Source organism: Fringilla coelebs (assembly GCF_963513975.1).
Source record: "Fringilla coelebs genome assembly, chromosome: 1".
NCBI lineage: Eukaryota > Metazoa > Chordata > Aves > Passeriformes > Fringillidae > Fringilla > Fringilla coelebs.
Genome location: NC_140028.1, coordinates 95,223,825 through 95,250,465, shown reverse-complemented (window position 1 = coordinate 95,250,465; position 26,641 = coordinate 95,223,825). Strand labels below are relative to the sequence as shown.

Below are 26,641 nucleotides of genomic sequence, written 5' to 3'. Positions count from 1 at the left end.
TCATGCTCTTGTGGTTTTAAAATAAACTTTCAACCCTAAGATTAAAAATCTAAATGCTGTGGTCAGGATTGTGTTCCCCACAGAAACCCCATAGGTGGGTGGCATCACAGCACATGGGGAATCACATTTCAACTGCTTTTGATTTAGAAGGAATGCAGCCGCCTTGGGATTTTTATTTTTCAATTGTTTTGTTTAAAGCTAACACTTTCCTGCAATTTCAGTCCTATTTTCTGTGCCACTTCAATCTCAAGAAGATAAAAACTGCAGAGGCTTAATTCTCTCTTGCTTTATGTAAATTTATTTCCTCCTGCAGATGCCTACCATAACCTACTCAGGGCTACACCACGAATGTAAGTCTCAGTTGAGAAGCATATCTGACATCTAGGACATGTATGGATGTCATTTAATGGCATTTCCATGCCATTAAATTGTTGGCATGGAAATGAGTCAAATCCACAAGCAGAATTTTTGTCACCAGCAATCCAAAGAGTTCATTTAAGTGGGTACTTCAGAGGTGAATCAGACACAGGCACAGACACACCCTCAAGGTTGCAGTGCTTGTTAACAAAGAAATGAATATTTTTAAGATTTTTTTTAAGAAAACCCTGATTGTTCAAAGAACTCTCGTGCAGACCTGAAATTGTAATAAGAAACAATAAATTCAGCATTGTCTTAATTCAGAAAAGGAGGGAAAAGCAAATGATCACATTAATATCTGAACAACAACCAGTAGATGTCAGCACCATTTTAAATCTGGCATTGGGGGCCACCACAAGAGCAGGACTGGGAAAACCAGTGAGGAGTCCAGGACAAGAAATGGATCACACATCCATTCTGTCCCCAGCAATGACCATCAGGGCACAGTGCCCCACTCTCCAATTAGAGCCACACTGATGTGTGGCCACCTGGGCACAATGTATATTACCTCCTGTTGAAAAGAAAAGGGAGCTAAATTGAGGCAGGGGTGCCTCTGGCTGAGCCCTGACTGGATGCCTGACTCCAATGCTCTGCTTCTCCCTTGCAGCTGACTTATTACACAAAGAAGAATAAGAAAATAGTGTACTTTTAATTAGCAGAATGGATGAAAGGAGGAAAAACCCAAACAAACAAATGAAGCCAAGCCAAACCAACAAAACAAACCAAACAAACAACCAAAACCAACCAACCAAACCAAACCAAACAAACAAAAACCAAACAAAAAAAAAAAATAAACCCCCCCCCCCCCCCCCAAAAAACTACCAAGTCATTCCCTCTTGCAGTGTTTATCACCCCTCTCAGGACTTCTCATCAACATAGTGTTTCCAAGCACAACTTATCCCTCTGCCCTTGGCTGGGTCTGCTTACAGAGTTTGTGAATTCCTTTGTCTAAAGCTACCTGTTTAGATTTTTGCCCTCCTATATCCTTAAAAATCCACCTCCTCCCATCCACAGAGAGGGACCAGGGAACTGGCCCCACCAGCTAAACATCTTCTAATAGTAATGTCACTGTATTTAAAGGTTTTAAGGCTTCAGATTTGCCAAAGAGTATTCCATGTTTCTCAACATAATACAAATACTCCAGCAAAAACACAAGCAGATCTAACAATGCTCAACCACAGAGTAGTACAAAGCAAAAGTTTAATGCAAGTAAGAGAAATCTGTTAATTTCTACTCCACCTAGTCCAAAACTAGACAGAGAAGATACACAACTTGCGGACTTTGGGGTATTTCAAGGTTTTTGCCAAGATTTTTGGGTATTTCTATGGCAGTTGACCTCACTGCCCCAGAGGAACACATGCCTTAGGCCAACAGAAACAGTAGGAAGCAGCTGCTCTGAGAAAATGGCTTTTTCTTTCTATTAATATATCATTTTGCTAAGCTCTGTTTCCCCAAAGAGACTTGCATGATTAAGAGGTCTTTACTCCTGCTGTTGTTCTGGTTCCCTCCTTCTCTCCAAAATGAAAGCATTCAGAATACTAAGTGCATTTTTTTTAATATCTGTATCATTTAAAAAATATTTTCTTTTATAAATATTTGACATTTTACTTCTTAGTTGAACAATTTTTATTAGAAAGCCTCCAGTCCAAGCTTTCTAATTCATCTGTTAAAGAACGAAAACAGTGTCTGAAGAATCCAGTGGCAGAAGTGACACTTGTGAGATGGACCTTTGCTCTGGCCAAGACTCCAAGGGCCTGCCAGCCCCAGGACCTTTGGTGCAGCATCACCAGCTTGGTCTCATGCTCAGAGGGACTCTGGAGAGGCTTCCCCATCCCCACTTCCACAGCACCCCAGCATCCAGGGACCCCAGGATCCCTCTTCAAACTCCTCACTCGTGCAGGGACCTGGTCAAAGCCATGCCCAGCAAAACCCAGGCTTTACAAAGAAACTGCAGATTGGGAGGGACGGTCACTGTGCTCACAGAGAGGTGTTTTGGGAATTCACCTACAGCAGCCTTCCCTGGTGCAGGGTTTAACAGGGACCTGCCTCTCAGCTTTCAAATGCCATTCCACACTCTGATCCAGGAGTAGTCCCACCCTTTTTAGCTGGGCTTTCAGTCTGCTCCCAGGACACACATTTTTGCAGAACTTGGCAGGTTCCTACAGAGACTGCCCAGCCCTGGGCTGTGCTGGTGGGTGGCAACCCCTTTGTACCCAGAGCAGTCACCTCACACACCTCCCCTCAGCTGAAGTTCAACCCAAAAATGTCTTCCTGCCCCAATCACACTCGAGCCTTCTCAATGTCACGGCCCTGAACCATGCTGGCTCTGCAGGATCCCACACTGAACGTGGTCACACGTCACCCTCCATTTGTGCCAAGGCTACCCCTGGCCTTGGCCAGCAGTCGGCTGGGTGTATCTACACTGGCTGACCTTCATCTATGCGTGTTTATAAATGATGATGCTGTTGCATCAAATCCCAGCACCCAAGTTCTTCACGTACAATACTGGTTCTTTACCGCACCAATGCTGCCTAGCAGCTTTTCCTCCATTAACAAGTTGGGTTAATAGACTTGCACTTTTCACAGCATTAATAAAATTAATAAGATCAGTCCAGACAGCTACCTCAAAATGAACTCAAAGTCCAAAATGCAGAGGATCAACAAAATGATCAGAGGGATGCAGCACCTCTTCTACAAGGAAAGGGTGAGAGAACTGTTCAGACTATAAGCCAAATTGACACCAACTCTGATAACACGATTAATCAGATCTTTCTCCAGAAACGCCCAAGCCTGATGGTTTTCAATGACACACACACTATCAGCTGTCCCATCCTTGGCTTACTTGGTGCAGCTCAATCCACACCCCCCTGCCAGTCTCAGCCTTCAAGGATGACAGGAACTGCTCTCACTCCCACTTCATGGACAAGCAGACAAAATAAAATAAGACTGATACCTGCAAAGAGTCTTGAGGCCCACCTGCTCCTGGCTATCTGCGGAACACGCTCCTCAAGCACACCAGGCAGCACCGTAAGCACACCACACACACCCCCCTGCACTCAATGTGCTAAAACGGGCAAGTGCACAGCAAAAAGAACAATGTCACACGTGTTTTGGGATCTGGTACCCAAGTAAGAAGAGAAATGGTCACAGCTGCAGGCAGCTTGTCAGATCTGAACATCTGAATGAGACACCAAATGAGACAGCAGGCACTAAAGTGAGGTGCTAAGACTTTAAATGCAGCACTACAGCCCTCCTTCATTCATGAATACTCAATTTGTCCTTTTCACATTGCAGAGGAGTTAAAGATCTCCAGACTTTTTAAAAAAGCAATTAACATTTTCATTTTCTCAAGGTTTAGGGGTTGAGGGTGGTTTTTTTGGGTTGGGGGGGTTGGTTGTTTGGTTTTTATTTGGTTTTGGGGTGGTTTTCTTTGGTTTTTGGCGGGGGAGCATCCCCCTTGCTATTAGATTGCAACTTTCTTTTTTCATGTATCTGTACTTTCCTACTTAATACCAAGTATCTTTCACACAAAAAGGTGTCCACAATCAAGTTTTCAAGTTCAAGAAATATGTTTGAAAATGGCACAGCCAGATGCAGTTATTATGGCTTTATAGATAATTTTGTTGAGAATTGCAAACCCAAAAATTATATTAATCAGCTACCTGAATAAGCATCTGAGGTTTTCTGCATTTTAAACACCAAAGGAAAAAAAAGTTTGATGTGATCATGAAGGTAGGTAGCATTCCACACAGGAACACAGTATTGAAAAGCCACCACAAAGGTGTCTTGGTTATTGGTCCCTTCCAAAATGTCAGTTTACCAAACAACATTCACTTAACTCCCAGCACAGGAGCATATGCAGAAGAAACGTGACCAATAATAATAATCCTTCCTATTACACATATTCAAGTAATAAGTAGCCACACTATTTCACAAGCACAAAACTCTAGGCACCACAACAAAGCATTATTGCTCAAACATGGACACCTCTCCAGACCAATGTATTTCAGAAGCAGGATACATGTAGATTTGGGGCTTTTTCAGTCCCATAGGAAACAAGTACTCGCAACAATCATCCTGCAAGCCAACCAGCATTCTTCCCAACTGGGGTTCTTTCACAGCAGAACAGAGCTCCCTTCACATGCTTCAAGGACTTGTATTCATAAAGCCTGCTGCAGAGGGCAGCTCCACTGTTTTCCCACTCCCATACCCCAGCAGTAAGAGGCTCTGTCCTTACAGAAGTGCCAGAGAAGCAACTACCACAGCACCCATGTGGAGGCCAAGGCCAGGGCAGCAGCATTTCCTGACTCTCTATCCAAGTTACTTCACCTTTTTGCCCACAGCAAAAAGCCTGATTTAGTTAAAGCCACTGATTTTTAACTTGGCTGTTTTCAAGCCCCTTGGTTTTCCTGAAAACCACAACCATACTGCATTCTCAGTCACCACTTTCACATTTCAAAATTCATCCGGTTTTTATTTCTACAGTACCCACTTAACAAGAGCACAAGCATTTAATGACAGCAAATTAGTACCAAGATTTAGGAGCATCAGTCTCTAGGAAAAAATGCAGCTACCAATATTTGAGATAATACATAATTACTGTAACGCACTAAGATCTACCTGAAGCATCTAGATCCAAGTTCTACATCTTTACTTTCCTCCTGTCTCTTTCAACAGCAATTTTGCACCAAAAAAATATTCACATAAAGTTCTCTGCAAGTATTAAAAGAGAGGAGAGGATGGATAGGCAATCATTTGCACACACACCTAAGAGAAAGTTAAAAATATGGTTTATTTGAAACTGTGAAATCAAAATCCAATAAATAAATTGTTTAATATCAACACTGGACACTACATCTGGTAAGACTGGACTGTTCCCTTGGTGCCCCAAGCATGGATGAACCACGAAATGACTTCCCAGTTCCCCTCAGCCACATTGCTCTCTCTACGGTCTTTCCCCATTCATGGCAAGCCTTCCCCAGATGCACACTGCCAAACCCCCATCCTGGAGTCCCACCAGATCCAGCAGAACCACCCCAAAGATGACAGGGCTCACAGAGCAGAGGCTGAAAGAGTGAGAGTAAGTACTTCCGTTTCAGGACTTCCAGAGAGCACCCCTCTTCCTCACTCACAGCCCTCTGAACAGGTTTCATCAACTGTGTGCTATGGCAAAGTGTATTTTATTTTTTAATTTCCAATGAGCTATTATGAGGCTATAAGAACACAGTTTCCTAATCACTTTTTGAGGTGGCGTGCAACTGATCCCATAAATATTGTTTATGTTTGTTTAACACTGCTATTAAATTACTAGGTTTTTCCAAGTAGCAGTAACCATACGTTACATACACATTAAAATTCTCTGAAGCAATAAATATGAAAATATTATGATTCTATCCAAAATATAACTCCAAACAGCTTAAAAAGCCTCAGGCAGGAAGTCACCAAATTCTGCTAGAAACATCACGCCCTTTCAGAAACAGCAGTAAAACATTTTGTATCTGCTTAAAAAGTTCCTACAGCACAGGGAAAAGTCTACTTATTACCTTAAAAATAGAAATAAGCTTGGACATATCACCCTTTCCTTCTAACACTGGCACAAGTGAACTTTGTTTTTTTCTTCTTAGAAAGGAGGGTGGGGAGAGGGGGGTGAAGAGGAGGAAATAAAACCAATGCATCTTACAGGTTATTATGTAACTGGCTGTTGATGTTGGAGGCACTCTTTGAAAGCCAGATGAAAACAAGCATATCCAGAAAGCACAGCACTCAACAAGGCCTCCCATGGCCACCAGTTTGTGCTTCAACTCAAGTGAACCTTCCCAACAGTTATTCTGTAATCTGCAACAGAGATGTTAGTCCACAGTGAAGGAAGTCTGTTTGGGTTTATGCTATGGCGATGCTCTCTACAGGCCAACAAGAACCAATCACTACATGAATATCACAGGCTTGAGTACTCAACTGTTTAAAGTCTTGATACTACCAATTCATCCAGGTTCAGTTTGTAACACTTCTGACCCAAGGGACTTCAAGCCAGGGATCTAATTTGCTGGGGAGTAGGCTCTGCTCAGTTACTATCTCATAAAACAGCAATTTAAAATGTCAGATTTTTCACCAAATTTGGGTGATATTTGGATAGGGCTTCTACAGATAAGTGATGTGCACAGAGGCCATACACTCCATGTATCAAAGCAATTTCACACTCTCCAAAGCAGCTCTGTTTTTTGAAAAAGAAAATAAAATAAATGCTGCTTTGAACAACATGCTTCAACACCAAATGAAAAGGATAAACACCTCTGGTTAGCAAGATCTATTTAACAGGTAACACAACCATTTCAAGTCAGTTCACTGTCACTTCAAAGGGCACCCAAAAGCCTCTCATGTTAATACTCAGCAGGAACCACAGATCACCAGATTTAACTGGCACAGGTATTCTGACCAAGGAAAAAACCACAATGCCATGTATTTCACAGCTACCAGCGCACTGGGAATTTGAAGGGGCAATGGATGTAATGGCCACAATCACTGCTTCAGTAGATAAACCAGAAACAAGTCAAAAATATCAGAACTTAAAAATACAAATAATCAAATTCACCTTTTTCACATAGTTTACCTTGTTATTTTAACCCACATTACACATTTTATTATTTAGAAAAGACAACACTGCAGAAAAATAAAATAAAATTTGGTTTTAACAAGGACAAGGGTTTTACATGGTTGTATAAAAAATGTAATAGGAGCTTGAAGGAGAAGAAAAAGAAATGGAAGTGGAACAAAACAAAACAACTCCCCCCCAAAAAAAACCCCACAAAACAAACAAACAGAACCAAAACCAAAACCAAAATCGAACAGAAAAACAAAACAAAACAAAAAAATAATCCCCACAACACTACCCCCAGGGAAAGAAAAAAGCTAAAACAAATTCCAGATGTTTAAGTCTGAAGGTTTTAGCTTTTAAAATACACAACTACGTGTGCCTTTCACAATAACAGTCACAAGTGAACGATACTTTTTGTATTACTGCACCCTTCAACAGGCCAGTCTGCAAGTTAAAACAAACAATATAATAAACTGCTAAATTGTTAAGTATGCAATTATGGATTGATTTTAGCTATTATAAAAAGCTGGGTTACATATCCAAGGGTCCATCTTTTAAATTCAAACTGTGCTTAATGTTTTTTAGTTCAGACATACTGAAACCCAGCAGCACAGATGGTTTGTGATGTTTTATTGCCTTTAAGCATGTATTCCTCATTTTTCCAAAGAATGATGCAACATCAATTTTCCACGCATATAGCAGCAAGGAAAGTAATTCCACCTCTTTTTTAGAAGGATATGGCCTCTTGTGAAAGTAGTCCGACAAAAACTGTTTCTGTGCCTCATATGAATTGTGATCATACTGATTAGGATCTACTGCCAGAAAGCGGAGATCCTCACTAGAAGGAAGTTTCCTCATCTCAGTCCTAATCTTCTGTCGTTTAAAAGGCACTACCCCCGAATTTACTTCATTCTCTGCAGACAGAGCTATGCCAGTACTTAAGCTCAGAGGCTGCTGTTCCTTATTCCTTTGGTCTTCCGCAACAAAGCAGGAATCTGATTGCTTTCTTTTCAGTACCACAGAAAGATGCTTCTCACCATTCACAAACAGCAGCTCTTTCCTCTCAGTGCGCTCAAGCTGCATCTTCAGGCTCGAGTTGGTGTCTTTGGGAGCACTTCTACAACGGAGCAAATGTACAGCAATAGCTGTCAGAGTCATATTTCCAGTGTACACACCACAACAGTGGATGCACTTGAAAGCAGGAGACTTTAAAATCGTATGCACGGTCGGCATTATATGATGCCTCTCTTTCAAATGCTTTTCATAGGTTTCTCTACCAGCAAACGTACCTAAGCAAAAGGGACAGGTGAACATTTTTCTGGTGCATCTCCTGTTCACTTGTGCTGTCTGAGGTTTCACTTTGATGTAAACGGGGACAAGAACTGTTGAATATATTCCAACAAGCACTGCCAAATGTACTTCTCTTTCACCCATGTCTTCATCTGGTAGCACTGTGTTGAAATCAAAGTGTGGGAACACAAGGCCACCCTGAGCATCGTTACCTAGCTGAATGCCTCTGTTGCTGTAACTCGCATGCAACTCCCTTCTCCCATTGTGTGCAGTTTTGTTGTGCTCCACGAGGCTTTTTAAGTCATAGAAAGTACCTGTGCAAAACAAGCAAGATAAGCCATGCATGAAGATATGCTTCATGAGCTCTTCCTCACAGAGAAAACATTTACAAGCGTAACACCGGATCGCCTTTTCTGTCATCCTCAGAAAGGACGCACAAGCTGCAAGTTTGTGAGGTTCTGGGGCTTCCACTTTTACTTCAAGTGGTTTGTGCGCCACCTCCATGTGCACCTCGTAGACATTTGAGGGGAAAAGCTCATTACAAACAGGGCAGGTCTTCCACTGCTTGGCCTGTCTGACAGCCTGGCTTGTTTCAGGAGCAGGCGGGGAGGCCTGCAAGTCAGAGGTCAGAACCACAGGAGGAGAGGGAGCATTGGCTGGCGACTGGGACAGCTGAGCCACTGACCCCGTCTGCACGAGCTGGATGGGCACCTGCGGAGGCGTCACAGTCGCTACTCCACCACCGGGAGGTACAGGCAAAGTAACAGAGACCGGGGCCAGCGTGAAAGTAGGTATCCCATTAACCTGCTTGCCAGTGGGAATCAACTGCCTCAGTATAGAGCCCGCAGTCAAGAAAGCTGTGCTTTGAGAAACCGGAGGCTGAACTGGCTGATTTACTGGGATAAGTGCTGGGGCGACAGGTTGATTAAGCTGAAGGAACCCAGGTCCAACAGGCTGTCTGACAGGAACCACCCCAGGGGCAAGAGGCTGGTTAAGCTGGAGAAGATTCGACCCAACTGTCTGCGTCACAGGAAGGACCCTGGGATCGATGGGTCTGTTCATGTTCCCAAGTGACTGGCTAACAGACAGAATTCCTGGAGCAACTGGTTGATTCACAGGGAGGACTCCTGGTGCAACTGGTTGATTCACAGGGCCGACAGGTTGAGTAGCAGGGAGCGTTCCAGCTGGCACCAGACTGTTTATAGTCCCGATGGTTTGATTAACAGGAAAGAGGCCAGGCCTGACGGGCTGATTAAGAGGAAGAACCGCAGGGGCCACAGCTCTATTTATGCTCCCAACAGAATGATTGAGACGGAGCCCATGAGAAACAAGGACAGCCTGCGAAGGTGACGGCTGAATACCAAGGTTGTTCTGAGCCACAGGAGGATTGCTGGGCACAAGAGCGACCTGCGAGGATGCAGTGGCAGGAGCACAGGCGGCATTTGGGAGGCTGCCAGAGGCACTTGGGACAGTCACTGGTCCAATTGTGTTCTGAACTGCTTGTGTGTGCACCATGCTCTGGTTTTGATTATTCTGTGGAAATGCAACCTGGATGCGAGCTGGAGTTGTCACAGAACCTGCTGGGACAACAACAGGCCCTGCAGATGGGGCAGCTGCTGCTACACTTGGGACAGGCTTTGGAGCAATATGCATTTGTTTCACAAGTCCAGGTTTCTTAATGCGTTCCGAAATCAGAGATCGAAGTTTGTTCTCCAGGTCTCTGTGTGTTTCAGCTGTCAAGACATGGAACATTAAAGAATCTGAGCTGTTTGCAGGAGCATTACATTTTTTACAGTAGAACTCAACTGAATTCGGTGTACTTTCATCATATTTCTCGCCGAAATATGCACTTAGTAAGTTTTCAAAATGGTTCATCAGCACATGTTTCTTCATATTGTAATACAAGGTGTCTGTGAATTGACATTTTAGACATGTGAAGTTTATGATGTCACTCCTAAACTGTTTCATGCCATCCAAAATGCTGACTGTATAGTTCTGTGTTCGTTTATTAAATGAATGAAACATCCAGATGTGTTCTGCCACTACTTTGGCCCGAGAAGAAAATGCACATTTTGGGCAAGAAACCACCATCTCTTGGTCCATTTCATCCTCATGGTAACGATGCAAGTGATTCTTGAAAGAAGTAAGCAATTTGGATGAGAACTTGCATAAGCCACAGCAGTACGGCTTTGTTCTGTATCTCTGCAAACCAAAGAAAAACATCCACTTAGAAACTGTCAGTTCCTACGCCACTATTATCTGTTTAAATCTGCACTATCAGCTGCCAAAAATGCCTTCACTGGATGTATAGCATGTATCTTCTCAGTTTCTTCTGGTTTTGAAAACCAGATTTAAAGATTACATGCTTAAGGAAAGAAACATTTGTGCCTTTTTTGTTTCATTATAATTTACTAAGAAGCCTTACATGAGTTTACTTCTACCCTAGTTCACAAGAAATAATTCTGAAGCCTGTCTGTTTTTAAATACAGGAATCATAGAACAAGACAGGAAGAATTTTCTAGTAATGTTCTGTATCCCCACTATACACAGAAGTTAAGCCTTAGGAATTAGGAATAGCAGCCCTTTTAATTCGACACCTTTAAAGCTTTGTTTAGTTCAGGGCCAGCTCCCATCTACTGGACAAAAAGCAGAACAGGCAAGGATTTTTCTTCCTGTATTTCAACAGCCTATTCTTCACTGAAAATTCTCCAAAGATTTTTTTAAAGAACATTCTTTTGGAGCCAAAATAATAATAGAAAGTAGTAAAACCCCCTTTATGATAAAGCAGCGATGTATTAACTCATACATACCATTTATATTAACTCACACATACTGGGCATCCCATCGTAGCAATTTTTTGCAAAATTTCCTCAAAAACGCTCACTACAGACCATACATATTCCTCTCAGAAAAGTATTTTAACTGCTTAAGAACACAACTGTCTTGCACTAACCAGTGATTTGTTCCCTCAGTTATATGTCACATGACAGCACTGCTTTTCATATCCATATGAACATCATTTGTTCTTTCTGAAAAACTGGTAGCCCCATCAACCATTTTTTCTGATCAACTTCCTAACCCTGGCTCCTGCCAAAAACTACAGAATCAATCATAGCAACATCCATGTGACAAATCTGCACACTCAAAAATCTAGTGGAATCTGTCTGTTCCCTCAGACATGTTTTTCACCTCACTGATTTCTGCCCTCATGAAACAGAATGCAAAGGGAACAAGCTGTTCTGCCACTACAGCACCCAGCCCAGTTAGATCACCCACACACATCTCACTGATGTACCATGAAGAACAGCAACAGAAAACGTGCAGGTATTTTTTTTTTTGCCATGTCATAAAACCATGCAGGTTACAGTCAGCCATCTACAGACAACAGACAGCCATCTCCTAGCAGTACCAGAAGTATCGAAGCTGGGCGTCCCCCAGCCAGGGAATGACGTGCTCTGACACCATGATTCAGAAGGCTGAACAAATGCTTTATTAAGCTATATTATATTACATTATATTACTATACTAAATTATAGTATACTAAAGAAAAACCCATGACCTTTTTCCAGACAGTCACAACACAGCTTTGACCCAACTGGTCAATCAGTCCAAACAACCATCACCAGAGTCCAATTAACACATCAATTGCAGTAAACCATCTCCATAAGACATTCCACATGGGCCAAACAACAGGACCAGCAAGTAGAGGTAAGAATTGTTTTCCTTCTTCTTTCTCTGAGCTTTCTCACAGCCTTCCCCAGGAAAAATCCTGTTCAGAGAATGCAAACACCATACTAGGAGAGTCTCCTGATGATAACCAAAATCTAAGCTCCCAATTCAAAACAGTGGGTTAGACAATGCCACTGGCTGACTAAGGCTGCTGAAGAAGCACACTGCTAAGCTATCATTGAATTATCTTCTCTTTATACTCTTTAGATGTCTATTCTTGACTGTTAGTAAACAGCAACAAAACAAATTAGCAGATGCATCAATTTTAAAGTATCCTGCCTAGAGAAAGGCCACTGACACTAATGAACTAATGAAGCACACAGAACATTACTAGAAGATACGCCTCACTACTTCTGAAGGAGTAAAATGACAAGGGAAAAGTTCCAAACAATTCTCTTTAAGCTGAACAGAAGCAGGTGGAAGTATGCTGCTTTGATATTCTCTGTATGAAACAGAGCTCTTCCACACAAACACTTTACAAACCATTCTGCCAGCATGTTTTCCTTGCATACTCACCTGCTTTTTCTGTTCACTCATCTGCTATTTCAGGTTGATCACAACCTACCAAGGGCATGCCAGTTTTATAAAAAGTTTGACAAAATAAGAATTACAAGCCACTTAAGAAAAACAAAGCATCTTGGAGATTGACTAGCATTCAACTGTATAAATGGAATCCAAACGAAGGCTTATTAGAGATATTGCAGTAAATTCAATTAAACCTCCTTTAAAGAACCTACCCAAGAACATAGTAGTACATTCTGTTGTGCAGTCTCACATTCTCCACAACCTAGAATCATGCAGAAAGACAGAACATCTTCCAAGAACTAATGTTCTGCCAGAACTGTTAATGTCTCCTTAAAAATAGTATAAACGGTGGAAACCACCAACTGCATTTACATAGACATCTTCTCCAGCCTGAGTTTACAGGAGGAAACAATTTACTTTCCCCTTATGGCAACAAAGAACATCCTGAAGGACCAGCTTCTTTTCTCCCAAATCTAGGCAGCATGATATGTGAATGATATACATTAATAAACCAAAATTGTTTAAAGAAAATGGACAGGAACAAGGTTAGTATCCAAAAGACAGTTTGGAGCACAACCTGTTCCACAGCAATGTGTTATCAATTCCACACTGGATTTCATTGACAGGTCTTCCATAAGAAGGCCATGAGGGACCCCAAGGCTATTCAGCAAGACTGACAAGTCTACATTTTTTTCTGGAGATACTCCACTGCTCCAGACACAGCATCTTAGAAACTTGCTACTATATACAATTATAGAATTGTTCACCTCAACCCTGCCTTTCTTGTGGAGTCTAGCTATACAGAACTAAAAGCTGTTTCACATACACAAATCTAACTGGAAAGTTTTCCACTGCCACCCCAGACCAAGCCACTAATAATAATTTCATATTAAATCACTTGCATCTATGCAATCACACTTTCACCTTTCCAATGAAACAGGAGTCCTGTTGTACAGAAGACCATGCTAAGACTACATATTAGGTTAGGCTAAAAAGGCAAAATATTAGTGTGACATCTTAAACACTGATGTTCAGGGTTGTATCCTTAAAGACTGAAAATAGTAACTGAAGTCCTCACAACCACCTGCATTACAGGGAAAAACAAAGAGGAAATGTAGGATTATTCCCTGACTAATAGCACTTAGAAAACAATTATTAAAGCTATTTTTTCCATAAAAAAGCTGCATTCCAATTTCTGAAAATTATCCAATTCAGCAACTCCACACGACACGTTTATCCAGAATTTGTGTCACAAACATACATACCTTCCTTTTGCCCACAGGCTCCCAAGGAGAGACATCACTCCATGAAGTGTTACAAAAGTAGTTTTCACCTGCATCAAAACTTTTAAGATTCTAAAAGTAAAATAAAAACAAGAAATGAAAATGAGGCATTTGCAGACTGTTCTGAATATAAAGAAATTCTCAATAGGAAATAAGGAAAAATAAAAAAGAAAAATCCACACAAACAGAGAATGACTTGGAAGTCTCTAAACTCCATTCAAAGAAATTACTTCTTTGACCCAGCTTTGATTTCTTTTACCTCAAATATTTGTTCATATGACTGCCTAATAACAGAGTAGGAATTCTGAACATTTCATAGTTACTGAAAATAATATTGGGAGTGAAAATATTTACACTTGAATTCCACTGCTTCCAGCCAAGTTCACAGTGAACACTCAAAGTATTTTTCCTCTCTACCTTCCTCCTCCTTCATTGGTAATATTTCACTACTTACTTCATTGCTTACCACTACAGTTTACTTTGCAACAGGTTTTAGTATTAAATCTGCATAACATTGTTACACTTCTAACTTGGAAAAACAAAAGACATTCACAAAAACTGATTTCCAAGAGCTCCTTTTCCTGAAGCTACAAAAGCACAATATTACTGTGTCTACAACAACTGTGTCAGGGAAAGAAACTGTCCTTACAGCCTTCTTTAATTCTCCAGATTTGAGACCCACACATTTTTAAACACAAATTTAATGGAAGGAAAAAAAAACCAAAAAGAAACCCACAAAAAACCCAAGCTAGACTCCAACTTACTAGGCATTTCTGAAGACCCTAAACTAGATTCAACAGCACACCCAGAATGCCCTGGATGGAACACAGGCTACAAATCCAGGCTTTAGCCATAGAAAACTTCCATCTCTTCTCCCCTCACATTCTTCCTTTTCACAAATCCCTCTTCACTCAAAACTCTGCATTCCTAGAGAAGGCATGATTTCCACCTCTTCACCAACCCCCACTGCAACAGCAGAAGTAGATAACAAATAATATTTAAGACCAGACGACCTTACAAAAGGAGTGGAATTCATAAACCTAATAGTTTATGAATATAAACCCACATTATAGTCAGCAACAAGGAGCAACAAAGCTTCAACAATCAAAAAAACCCAGAATCTTACTCAACATAGGCTCTGTCTGCACTAGGCTCTTGTCCATTTGCACCGTGCAAATATGAGGATTCCACGTGTTCAGCAGATTAGAGTAAACCAGAACATCATGCCAGTGATAATTTGATTTTAACTTCATTATTCAAGAATTTAGAAAAATGTAGTAGCTGAGTTTGCAATATGCTGTCTACCTTTTCAACAGTCAAGTATGCTCAAAGAGAAACCAGAAAAGCTCAGGGCAACAATAAACAAATCCCCTGCAATCTAATCAACCCTAGACACTGAATGAGTCATGTATTTGCCCTTCAACCAACCAAAAAAAAAAAAAAAAAAAAACCCCAAAAAAACCAGGAACATCAGAAAGAACCCTTGCATGCAACAAGAGAAATCCCAGAATTTTAGTGAACTACTTTTGATAGAGAAAATGAAGAGACTTGAGACTTACTAAAACTTTTTCAGCCAAACACACTGGATTGAATCACACACTGCTAAAAAAAGTTTTCTTAAAGTTTACGGCTTATCTGAAACATGTTCTGGTTTTGGTTTGAGTGACAGGCTCCTACACTTAAACACCAGATTCCCACAAGCCAAACACAGGAAATACGAGTAGATCATTTTGCTGAAATGGCTATTTCCTACAGAGGAATATCTCATAATAAAAATAACCATTCTTATCAATACAACTCGTCAGTGGTGCAAATGGCTGCTGTGAACACTTGCTTTAAACAAAGATCCACTAATTAGTTATGACCTTTCCAAATTTCTCACTTCCAGGAGGGGACGAAAACAGGAGAAGAGAAAGGTAACAAGAAAGGAACAAAGCCCTCTGAGAAGCCTGACTAATCCTTATGCTTAACAGGTATTTTTAAGTTGAAGAGAAAAACATTTTTAAACTAAGAACTGTTCTCCCCTCGGTATTAAAAATACCATGGTTTTCCTCAACAAAAACATAAAAAGCTGAGAGTTTAAATGAAGACACAGAATCATAGAACAGAATCGTAGAATGGTTTGGGTTGGAAAGTGTCACTCTTGTGCCGAGAAGGACAGAGGAACAGGTGAGAGGCAGTACTGTAGAAAGAACAAAGAAGGCTAATTAATTATTTTATTATAGTATATTATTCTATACTATATTACACTACATCTAAACTGAAACTGAACAAGCACTCAACTGCCCAGAATCTCATGACTGTCAGCTGACCGACAGTCTGGAGACACGCTTGGCCCTGACAGGCCAAGGAAACAAAACACCATCACTTTGGGTGAACAATCTCCATATTGCATTCTACTTTGGCACAACACAGGAGCAGTGAATAGATAAGAATTGTTTTGGTCATTCTTTTCTTTGGTGGTTTCTCACTGCTTCTATTAGGTTCAGAGAATGTGAATCCCACAGGAAAGGACCATACAGATCACCTAGTTTCAGCCCCCCATCATGGGCAGGGATAACACTTACCAAACCAGGTTACCCAGGGCCACATCCAACCTGGCCTTAAACACAGCCTTAAATACAGCTCCTCTGGGCAACTGTACCAGTGCCTCAGCACCCTCTGAATAAAGAATTTCTTCCTAACCTCTAACCTAAACCTACACTCTTTCAGTTTAAAACATTGCTGCCCCTTGTCCTGTCCCTATCTGTTTGTATAAAAAGTCCCTCTCCTTCCTTTTTATGAGCCCCCTTCAGGTACTGAATGGCTGCAATGAAGTCTCCCCACAGCCTTCTCTTGTCCAGGCTGAAAACCCCAGCTCTCTCAGCACATCTTCAGCTTCAGAGCAGAAGTGCTCCAGCCCTCCCATCACCTTCATGGCCCTAAAGATCACAGCATGTTAGAGAAGCTGAAACTGTTTATTAAAAGAAAACCTCTGACCTTACAGTGACCTTAAACACACTACTAGGAGAAGCTGAAACTGTTTATTAAAAGAAACCTCTGACCTTACAGTGACCTTAAACACACTACTAGGAGAAACAAACTAGTACTCCAGCCAAAATGCTCATGTTTTCTTCCTAGCAGAGATCAATCAGCCTAAAAACTAATCCTTTTGGTCTCTAAGCTACAGAGAGGTACTAGTCATACTAGTCATTCATCTTCCTAACCAACTATTGTCCATTACCATGCCTTATTACAACAGCACAAGACCAGATTCAGGTCATGTTTGTAGCATATCATAGTTCAATCCATTTCTTACACTGTCCAGCCTCTTCATAGAGTCCAGAAATCAATCTCAATATTTGAGAAAACAAACTTTAGGTACTTCTCACTAGATGGTTTTCAAGGTGCCGTCAAACTCAGGCCCTTCTATGATTCTAAGTTTTATTAAAACCTCACAAATCCTATGCTACCAAAAAGAAATACCATCATCACATGAAGCAAGTACAGATCAAGCTATACTGCTAAAGCTGTCCAAAACCAGCCCCAGGTAATTTTTTCAGATTACCTGGAAAAAACAAGCTAAATTTATGAACTTGGTTGAGAGAGAATTATTTGCAAAAAAAAAAAATCCCACTAATATGGTATTTTCTGCCCCAAATCTCATAGAGGTTTTTCTACAGTGGAAATGTTTCTGGGTTTCCCATCAATATTTTTTATTTAAAAAATGAAGAAAAACCAACTAAATGCACATTATATGTACCCCCAAAAACCCAACCAAATACAAAAGAACTTATTACTTATGTACCATTGAAGTCCATGCAACAATCAAAGAGACTGCAAGCAATTTCATAGTAAAAACCTGTCACCATCAAAACATTCCTGCTTCCAATGGTCAAGACAGACTCAGCTCCTGAGTCAGAAGTGTGATTACAGAATATTAACAAAATAAAAACAGCACGTAAATGGAAGTTAGTATACATGATTTTCCTTGAGCTATTACAGCACTTAGATATATACAGAACTGTTCAACTGAAATAACAAAGAATATTCCAAAATCAGTTATGCATGTGGTCTTGAACATTTATTTCATTACTTACAGAGTTTCAGAAAGAAACCACCACAAAAGACACAACACACCCTTACAGAGTGTTATACCTACTTCATACTGCCATACAGAAGGAATCAACCTCTTGTCAACGCTAAGGCGTGCATCTACTCAACAATCAAAAAAGCCTGTGCACCAGCTCACTGAAATACACCATTGTTAAGAAATGGAGTTACATTGCTGTGTTTGCACCTTTTCTGGTATTGGGTTCTAGAAATCCAATCTGATGGGGTTTCTGATGGTCGGCATTCTTCCTGACCGATGCACAAAATTTTCTTCTAAAAGTGGCAACAGTGGTACAAGGTTTATCTTAACCACCCCAGTACACCTGCTTTTTAAGATACTTTTTAAGATACAGAACCAAACTACAACTCGGTAAGATCATTTTGGTATTTTTCACCAGACACAAAATTTAAAGGCTTATCCATTTTCAGAAATGCAGATGATTTGTATGTCCCTTCAGAGGCTTGCCCTTGATATGTGATGGAATGTCTTTGAGGAGACCCAAGTCCTCATCTGCTTGAAATCTTAAAAGAATTGAAAAAGTAGCTGCATTGCACCCAAATAACAACTCATTAGTCTGTGGTATTTTTTCCTAAAGCTGTACTGTTTCTGTTTGTTGAAACATTACTAACAGAATATGAGGCACCATCTTTAACACATGTTTAACACACCAAATTCCTGCCCTGGGTTTGACTAGAGTCAGTAATAAAAAACTCCTGATGTACGGACCACCTCCCACACCCTGCCCCCCAAATCTATCATATATACACAGAAAGTGAAATATTTGTCAAGGGTTTACATTTCAGATTGGTTTACATTCTTTCATATACTTTACCTTCAACAATTCCTTGCAGCTGTCAAGCCCAAGATCCACAAGAATGTCCTTCACCTTTTTTCGAGCCTTCCTTACATTATCAAGGTTTTGAACAGGAATTTGAAACATTTTGCACTTTTCCTGGGGAAAAAAAAAACCAAAACCACCAAAAAATTAAAAAAAAAAAAAAAAAGAAAAAAAAAAAAAGAAGAGGAAGAATAAAAAAGAATGAAAAAACCAACTAAATACTTGAACACAGGTACTGGCATTTAAGTGTGTTAAAATAAGAACTAGAATCTGAAAAGTCAGAGAATAGAAATATTTAGGTTAGGAAAGACCTCTTAGATCATAGAGTTCAAACCCCACCACAGTCATTACCCATGCCTCTCATCACTACACCTATGTGTCTTTTAAATACCTCCAGGAATGGGAACTGAACTACTTCCCTTGCCAGCCCATTCTAGTGCTTGGCAACCCTTTTTCTGAAGATTTTCCTAATATCCAATTTAAACCTTCCCTGGTGCAACTTGCTCTTTTCCTGTCACTAGTTACTTGGGGGGAGAGACTGACCCCCACCTGGCTACAGCCTCCTTTGAGTTGTATAGTGATAAGGTCTCCCCTGAGCCTCCTTTTCTCCTGGCTAAACACCCCCAGCTGCCTCAGCCACTCCTCATTGGACTTGCGCTCCAGGCCCTTCCCTAGCTTCACTGCCCTTCTCTGAACTCACTCCTGCCCCTCCATGTCTTTCCTGTACTGAGGGGCACAAAACTAAACACAGCACTTGAGGTGAGGCCTCACCAGTGCCAAGTACAAGGTACAAGTACACTGCCCCAGTCCTGCCGGACACACTCTTGCTGATATGGGCCAGGATGCCATTTCTTAAAGACGAAAATCCAAAATCCTTAAGCCAAAGAAGTGGACTCATTAGCATTTCCCAAGTAGAACAGCTGACTGATTTTAAAGGAAAGAGAATGTAATGGGAAGGTTGGGAAGGGGGGGAGGGCTGGGGGGCTTTTTATTTCTTCTATCTACAGAAAATTCCAAATTTTTCTTTCAATCTCCTTGTTATGACAGTATCAATTAAGGAGAAATTCCACACCTTTCACCTTAAATGTCAGCATCAAGATGAGAAATCTTTTTGATAATTTTGTTTGCTGTCAACCTTGTACGTGTATAAAATATGATTGTTAATAAAATCTAGATTTCCTGCAAAAGATTCTACTTTTGTAAACTTGTAAGGTATCTCCACAGGCTCAGCTTTAGGAGTAAAAAAAAGCTCAGCCTCTGTTAACTCCTTCCTAGATTACAGCAAGATGCAATTTAGACTGAGCTTTAAGAAACTACAATGGACACAGAACCTAACCCTAAGCCTGAACTGAAAAAGGTCACTGGAAGCTTCTCCAGTATTTGGTGCTTAAATAGCTGACAGAGGATCCAGGAGCATTTACAACATCTTAGTTCTTACTGCTAAACAATTCATCCATCCAGGACACGTCTGAACAGGAGAAAAAAAAAAGAAATAGAGGAAATCTCCGAACAGTACTTCAGCACATACTGTCTCAAATGTCTTGAAAAGCTATACTTTACCAAAAGAAAAGCAAGCTCCCTGCCAACATGAAAGCTCTACTTTGAAGAAGACTTTAATGCAAATAGTTGCAAAATCCCCCTGCACATAAGACACCAGCTACAAGCTAAGCCTCAAAAAATCCTCAAAACCCACAAACCATATAAAAAAATGTTCCAGTCTGTATGTAACCACCCCAAACCTTAATTTATGTATAAAACATACAATTGAAGGGTTTATTATTAAAATTCAAACAACTCACATACTATTCTTTGCTTCTTCTCCCCTGAAAGGAAAGGTGTGTAGAGAGAAATGGAGAGGGAACCCCATTTGACAGACGCTAGTCTTGTTTTCTAATGTTTTTTATCACCAAGTCCAGAAGACATTCTGATACCATTGGGGTGGGCGTAGAACAGGAACCTATACAGAATGGAATAAATCAGAGTAACTGGTCTGGCATTCTCCCAAAATGCAATGAGCAAAAATTTGACATAAAACACTCTTTTGAAAGTGAAGTCACCGTGAATTTGCAGAGTCCCTAGTTAAAGCTTTAAGATCAGTCCCTCTATGACAGCAGGTTATACACATCAACCCCACAGTCCAGTGCGGGTAACAACAGAGCTGACTGGACACCACCATGCACAGTGGTGATCAGCCAGAAGGAAATATGGTTCAACACATTAGGCTCCAATGGAAACAGTTTCCCCATCTCAGTCTTCCAACTCATACACTGATGCTACTAAGGAAGGTGATGCAGGCATTTGTTGAGGCATGTCCAGCTCACAAATAAGAAACAGTCAATAGGGGCATAGAACGCAACATCCATGTACCTCAACCAGCAATTGTTCTGAAATTATTAATGCAGAAGAAAAAGTGAAATAAAACAATTATCTTTAAATTATTAATCCATGAGAAAGAAAAACACACCAAAACCTCCACCATAACAGAAAAAAACTGAATATAAATTAAGTCCCAGTTTTCAAACAGTTGGTCTTCAATCCAAAGGCCACCATGTGCAATCACGTGCAATGTTATTCAGCAGGTATTTAAACAACTTTCTTGGAAGTAAAGATCTTAAAGGATCTCACACCAGAATCACAGAACGGTATGGGTTGGAATGGATCTTAAAAATCATCTAGTTCCAGACCTACTCCCATGGGCAGGGACACCTCCCACTAGAACAGGCTGCTCAAAGTCCCATCCAACCTGGCCTACAACATTTCCAGGGATGGAGCATCCACGGCTGCTCAGGAAAACCTCTACCATTGCCTCACCACCCTCACAGTTAAGAATTTCTTCCTAATATCCAACCTAAATCTACCCTCTTAGAGTCTCTCTATCCATTAGACCAGCACTGCCCCACCATAAAGGTCACAAAAGATCAACCTTCTAAGCTTATTCCCTCAAGTCCTCAGTTTAATTCCTTGATTATTATGCAGTTTATTATCCACATTTTCATACTAATCATTTATTTTTCTTATATTTTGGACATTCCTCAACCTTTAGTTTACACTTTGGATCCATTAATTTCTTGGTCCACATTCCATTCTTAATCAGCAAATTCAACACAAAAGCACTACAGGTAAACTGAATGAAGGTTACCAAGAATCTTCATCATTTTACTGCACTGCCTGTCTAAAAGGCTATAATTTATTCTTCACAGCTTTTAATTGTTGTTTCCAAAAAAGCTGATAATCCACTGAGTTTTCAAACTAGTGCCACTTCTTAAACAGAACCAAGGCAAGTTTTTAGCAAAATAAAAGAATCATTTTAGCAGCTGATGTCTCAGATTCAGTTCTAAGAAGGCCATCCATCTCTTCTTCAGGCATTTTTAGCCATCAAGCTATTCCTATTTGTTGCTTGTTCAGATGACATCCCCATAATGATATACACAGTGGAGCTTTATTCAACACTATGAGCTTGTTTCATTTCTACATTTGTTACCATAGATTGTAACATCCAACTAACTGGATTTGACTTTTCAAAGATCACAAATGCAACTCTTCCCTTCCAGCAGTACTGCAGTATTTTAAGACTAGCCTAAAAGACAAGGTAACAGTCTGCACAGTAAGTATCTTGGTAGATAGACATCAGTTTTCAAAGTAACTACCTTTTACTATCATTTCTCTGCATTACAAAAAAAAGGGAAAAACACTAACACTGCACCTCTTCAAAGTGAGAAGTCATCACAAAATGCCAAGTTCCTAACCATTTTACTTCTTAGAATCATTCTCATTCCCCTTGGAAGGAACCTTGAGAGGACACACAGTCCAGCTTCCTACAAGCAGGCTCAACCATTAATCGCAGCCAGGGGACCCTGTTTAGGCCAGTCAGGTTTGACAGCCTCTCTGGGCAACCTCCTCCAGTGACAGTGTTCACATTGAGAACTTTATTCCTTACATGAAATCCGCACCACTTTTGTGTTCCTACAGAAGAAGCATTCGGAAGCAAATGAAAATGGAGTTGGTATGGAGCTGGCAAAAGGAAGATGCACATATGTGCCTTCAATGGACATGCAAATACTTCCAGCAAAATCCAGTCAACTAGATAATCAGGCATTTCAAGAATTTTCAGGAAAAGAGGAATGTTAAAGATCCACAGAGAAAACAGACATAATGTAACCCTTTTAGACACCAGAAAATCTGTACAGAAGCAAGATCTCCAGATGTGCTCCTAAGTAGTTGGCCTTCACTTGCCTGTTGCTCAAAGAACTGCTTTGAGCAGGGAAATTATGAAAGACTAAAGGAACTTTGTCCTCTCATAGTATCCGCCTTGGAAACTAAATAATTCTTAAGTTTTTGTAACATTTATCTAGTAACTGAGAAAGAGATTTTTGAAATCTCTTTGGTCTTTTTAAAAGGTTTGTACCTTTTATAGGACCTTTATAAAAATGTTTGGAACAGGTTCAGAACATTTGGGTTGGAGTACTTTGGAAGGTTTGTTTACCAACTTGTATTTCAGCAGCTTCCAGAACTGACAAGCACCAATCAAAAATTATGTTGTGGCCAGAATATTGCTAGTAAAGTCCAGGGTAAGGAAGCAAAAAGGGCCTTTGCATGGTATGCTCAGATGTTTAACTCAGCTGCACGGTGAGATGTTCAGGGTGCGAGGCACATTCATGAGGGGAGTCCCGGTTTCTCCCTCTCCCCAGAGGTAGGGGCTGAACTGAGCTCTCGGGCAGTACAAAGATGATGGCCACAATGGTGGCTGAGGGACACAGAAGGAGCCACTGGGGTCCCAACAGCCCCTGAGGGAAGCCTCTTGTGTCTCCCCAGCGCAGGGAATGCCTCCCAGGGCCCCCACAAATTATTTCCCTTATTGTAAACTCATTAGAAGTTGACCATTCAGTATTAGTTCCGAAAACAATAAAAACTGCTTCATTCCTGAAAGCAGAATGAAAGCATGTGATCTATTTTCAAGAACTCAGGGAACAAGAACACTGGATGGCAGAGAGCAGCTAGGAGGACAGGCGCACTAAGAAACTGCCTAGAAGAATGAGAGTTTGGCCGTACCAAATTTTACCCTCATCAATTTTATTTTGTTTCTGGTAAGCTTACACATCCTCTAAGAAGTCACACCTGAGTATCTGCTCAACTACACATCATATGGCCAGTTCCATTGCCTGGACTCTTACCTTCTGAAAGAGACCTAACCAGATTTACAAATACATCAGCACCATCCAAGCTTATCCAACCTATGGAGGGAGAGGGAAGAAAGCTTCTTAAAGAAAAAGTTGACTAAATAAAATGGATGCTATTGTTGTTCATTGTTTAATCTGTTGTAATTTAAAATATATTCTCATAAAACTTATAAAGAGCAGTTCTGGTCAACAAAGTAGTTTCTCTTTATCTTCTTATATTCCTATTTCTATCCAAGGGCAAGTTATTAGAAATCTGAGGTAAGAAAAAAAATTAACTCTTCTTTGTCCAGCTATATCAGAAACCTCTGGGCATTTCAAATCATAGATCTCTTAAGAGTCACAATAATTCTGCTCTCTCCATGGCTATAAATCACATACCTGTTAAAAAGGTCAATTTGCCCAACACCAAGACTATCATCCAACAGCTGCTAACACACAATGAAGAACAGTAAGACATGTGATGGTATAGACTGAGATGCAGCACAACAACATGCATCTTACCTAACACAGCAAAGCAAATTTAGATCACTAACTACAGCTACTGGGGTTTAAACAACTATTGTGATGGTTCATTAACACACAACCAAGTCCCTCCTATCCAAGACTGTTGAGAAGAAGCTAAGGGACACTACAATTTAAACTCAAGGAGCCTTCCTAAAGCACTAACTCACGCAATACTTTGACTCCCTTGGGAGTCCTTTCTGGGCATTGGCCAGAACCTGAACCCAGCAGGAACAAGCTCATCCTAGGCAAGGTAAGCATCTGCATGGGGCCCACTCAAATCCTGCAGGATTTGTCAGCCCCATGTGTATGTGAGCAGAAGAGTCACACCCTGAGTGCAGCTGTTCCAGGAGGAAGTACCACTGCATTTGTGCTTGGTGTGACCTAAAGACTTTGCACTTTACAAATGCACACAACAGTCCACAGCACAGACAATGCAAAACCTTAACAAGTCAGAAAGGGGACAGAACTGAAACCCTCCTCCAGAGCTATGCAACAGGCTTCAGAAGGAGGACTAAAGAGTTCCAACACAAAACAGCTCCATCAGCACTCAGTAAGACTTAGCCCAAATCCAGGAATTCCCAATGGAAAAACATATTGCATAACAAAACTGTGTGTGCTCTTGTTTCTAAAGATTTGCTGTAATTTGTGGGGGAAGCTGTTTTTCGTAAAACCTCCATGAAACAAACCACAGAAATTATTACAGCTTATCATATACGTTATACCTTATAATAAATCTTATTGCAGGTTATCATATTCTTTATTTCTTACCCAGTTCCGCTAAATATTGTGCTAAAGAAACTCCATTTTTAAAATCAAAATTAAAGAGAAAGTTTATTAAAAGGAGCACTAGGATTTCTAGAAGAGATTCAACATCCCAGGAGTCGTTTTAAGTATTTCATTGTAGCTCTTTACAACTGTTTTTAACAAACACAGGTTGACAGAAGACTGTTAAAGATAACAACCAATTCCTCCCAAGTAATTAACCCATCAAAACTTTATCTGCGGAAAGTAAGTTGTTCATAACTTTGACAGTACAGGACTCTGAACCGCTGCAGCAGGAGTTACACACGTTTCTTTTATTCCATTTAGAAGCCAGGACAACTGGAACTCCCCATTACCTGCTCTCGACCACAAAGCAAGTGCATTCAAATGGTTTTCACGGTTTGTATTGTGTGGGTTGTGCTTGTTTACATTATTCAAAAGCTTTCTTTCTAAATGTATACACTGCTGAGGCACCACAAGGATATTCGACGTAATTTTGCCTCCCAATAACTGGTTCTATTAGCCGGTGATAAAGTGCTGGTTCTATACGTGTGTCACTCCTGTCCCTGCTACAGTTTGCCACAAACTGTTTCAAACCAAACCAATTCCTTAAAAGCCATTAAAATTATTCATCCAGATTTCAAAGCAAGCTATTAAGCTGGTTCCTTAGACACTCCGTCGCTGAAGTGCAACCTGGAATTCAATAACCAACGCTCAGGTGATACGGAGCTGCCCACAGCCCGCAGCAGCGGCGAGGCAGCGGGGGAGCATCCCCGCGTAGACTGCCTCGCCCGATGGGGCCACGCCGGACCCGTGCCGTGCCGTCCCTCCCCGCCCGCTCGGGGAAGCCGCTCTGAGCTCGCAGCGCCCGCCGAGCCGAAATCGCGCAGCCACCGGGGCGTTCGCCGCCCTCCGCCCCGCCCTGCCGCACGTACCCGGCCAGGCTGCAGGGGGAGCCCCCGCCGCTGCTGCTCCTCCTCCTGGCTCTGGCTCCCGCTCCTCCTCCTCCTGCGGCCGCCGCCGCCGCCCGCCGCGGTCCTGCACCGCCGCCACCCGCCGCTCACGGCTCCGGCTCTGCCGCGGGCGCTGCCGCCGGCGCTGCCCGGTGCCACCGCTCCCGCGGCCCCGCCTCCCGGCCTGGCGCCGCCGCCGCGCTCACTGCGCGCCCCGGGGGGGCGGCGGCATCGGCATGGCCGGGGCTCCACACGCGCCTCGCCCTGTACCCGCCTCCCTCAGCGCCCGCCGCCCGCGCACCGCCCGCGCCGCATCGACCGCCAGAAAGAGAAAATGGCGCTCGATCTAGCAGAGGAAGTGACGTCGAGGCTCATTTGCATGGCAGGCAGCCAGCCAATGGGGAGATACTCAGCCAGCGCTCCCATTGGCTCCCCGGATGGAGTGGGCGGGGCTAGAGGCGGGACCTCGGGTGGGGGC

At 41.6% G+C, this 26,641-nt stretch overlaps 1 protein-coding gene across 2 annotated transcripts; it reads right to left on the bottom strand.

Moving 5' to 3' along the window:
* Window positions 1-5,193: 5,193 nt before the first annotated feature.
* On the bottom strand, window positions 5,194-26,283 carry ADNP2 (ADNP homeobox 2). Of its 2 annotated transcripts, XM_084215376.1 has the most exons (5): window positions 26,146-26,283; window positions 20,567-20,724; window positions 18,762-18,881; window positions 13,819-13,908; window positions 5,194-10,501 (listed from the first exon to the last, which is right to left on the bottom strand). In XM_084215376.1, the coding sequence occupies exons 3-5, from the start codon at window positions 18,867-18,869 to the stop codon at window positions 7,541-7,543; spliced, it is 3,159 nt and encodes a 1,052-aa protein (XP_084071502.1). In that variant the 5' UTR covers window positions 18,870-18,881; window positions 20,567-20,724; window positions 26,146-26,283; the 3' UTR covers window positions 5,194-7,540. The 2 variants fall into 2 exon arrangements, with proteins under 2 accessions (XP_084071502.1, XP_084071503.1); XM_084215377.1 differs by lacking the exons at window positions 20,567-20,724; window positions 26,146-26,283 and having other exon boundaries at window positions 18,762-19,265.
* Between the last annotated feature and the right edge of the window lie 358 nt (window positions 26,284-26,641).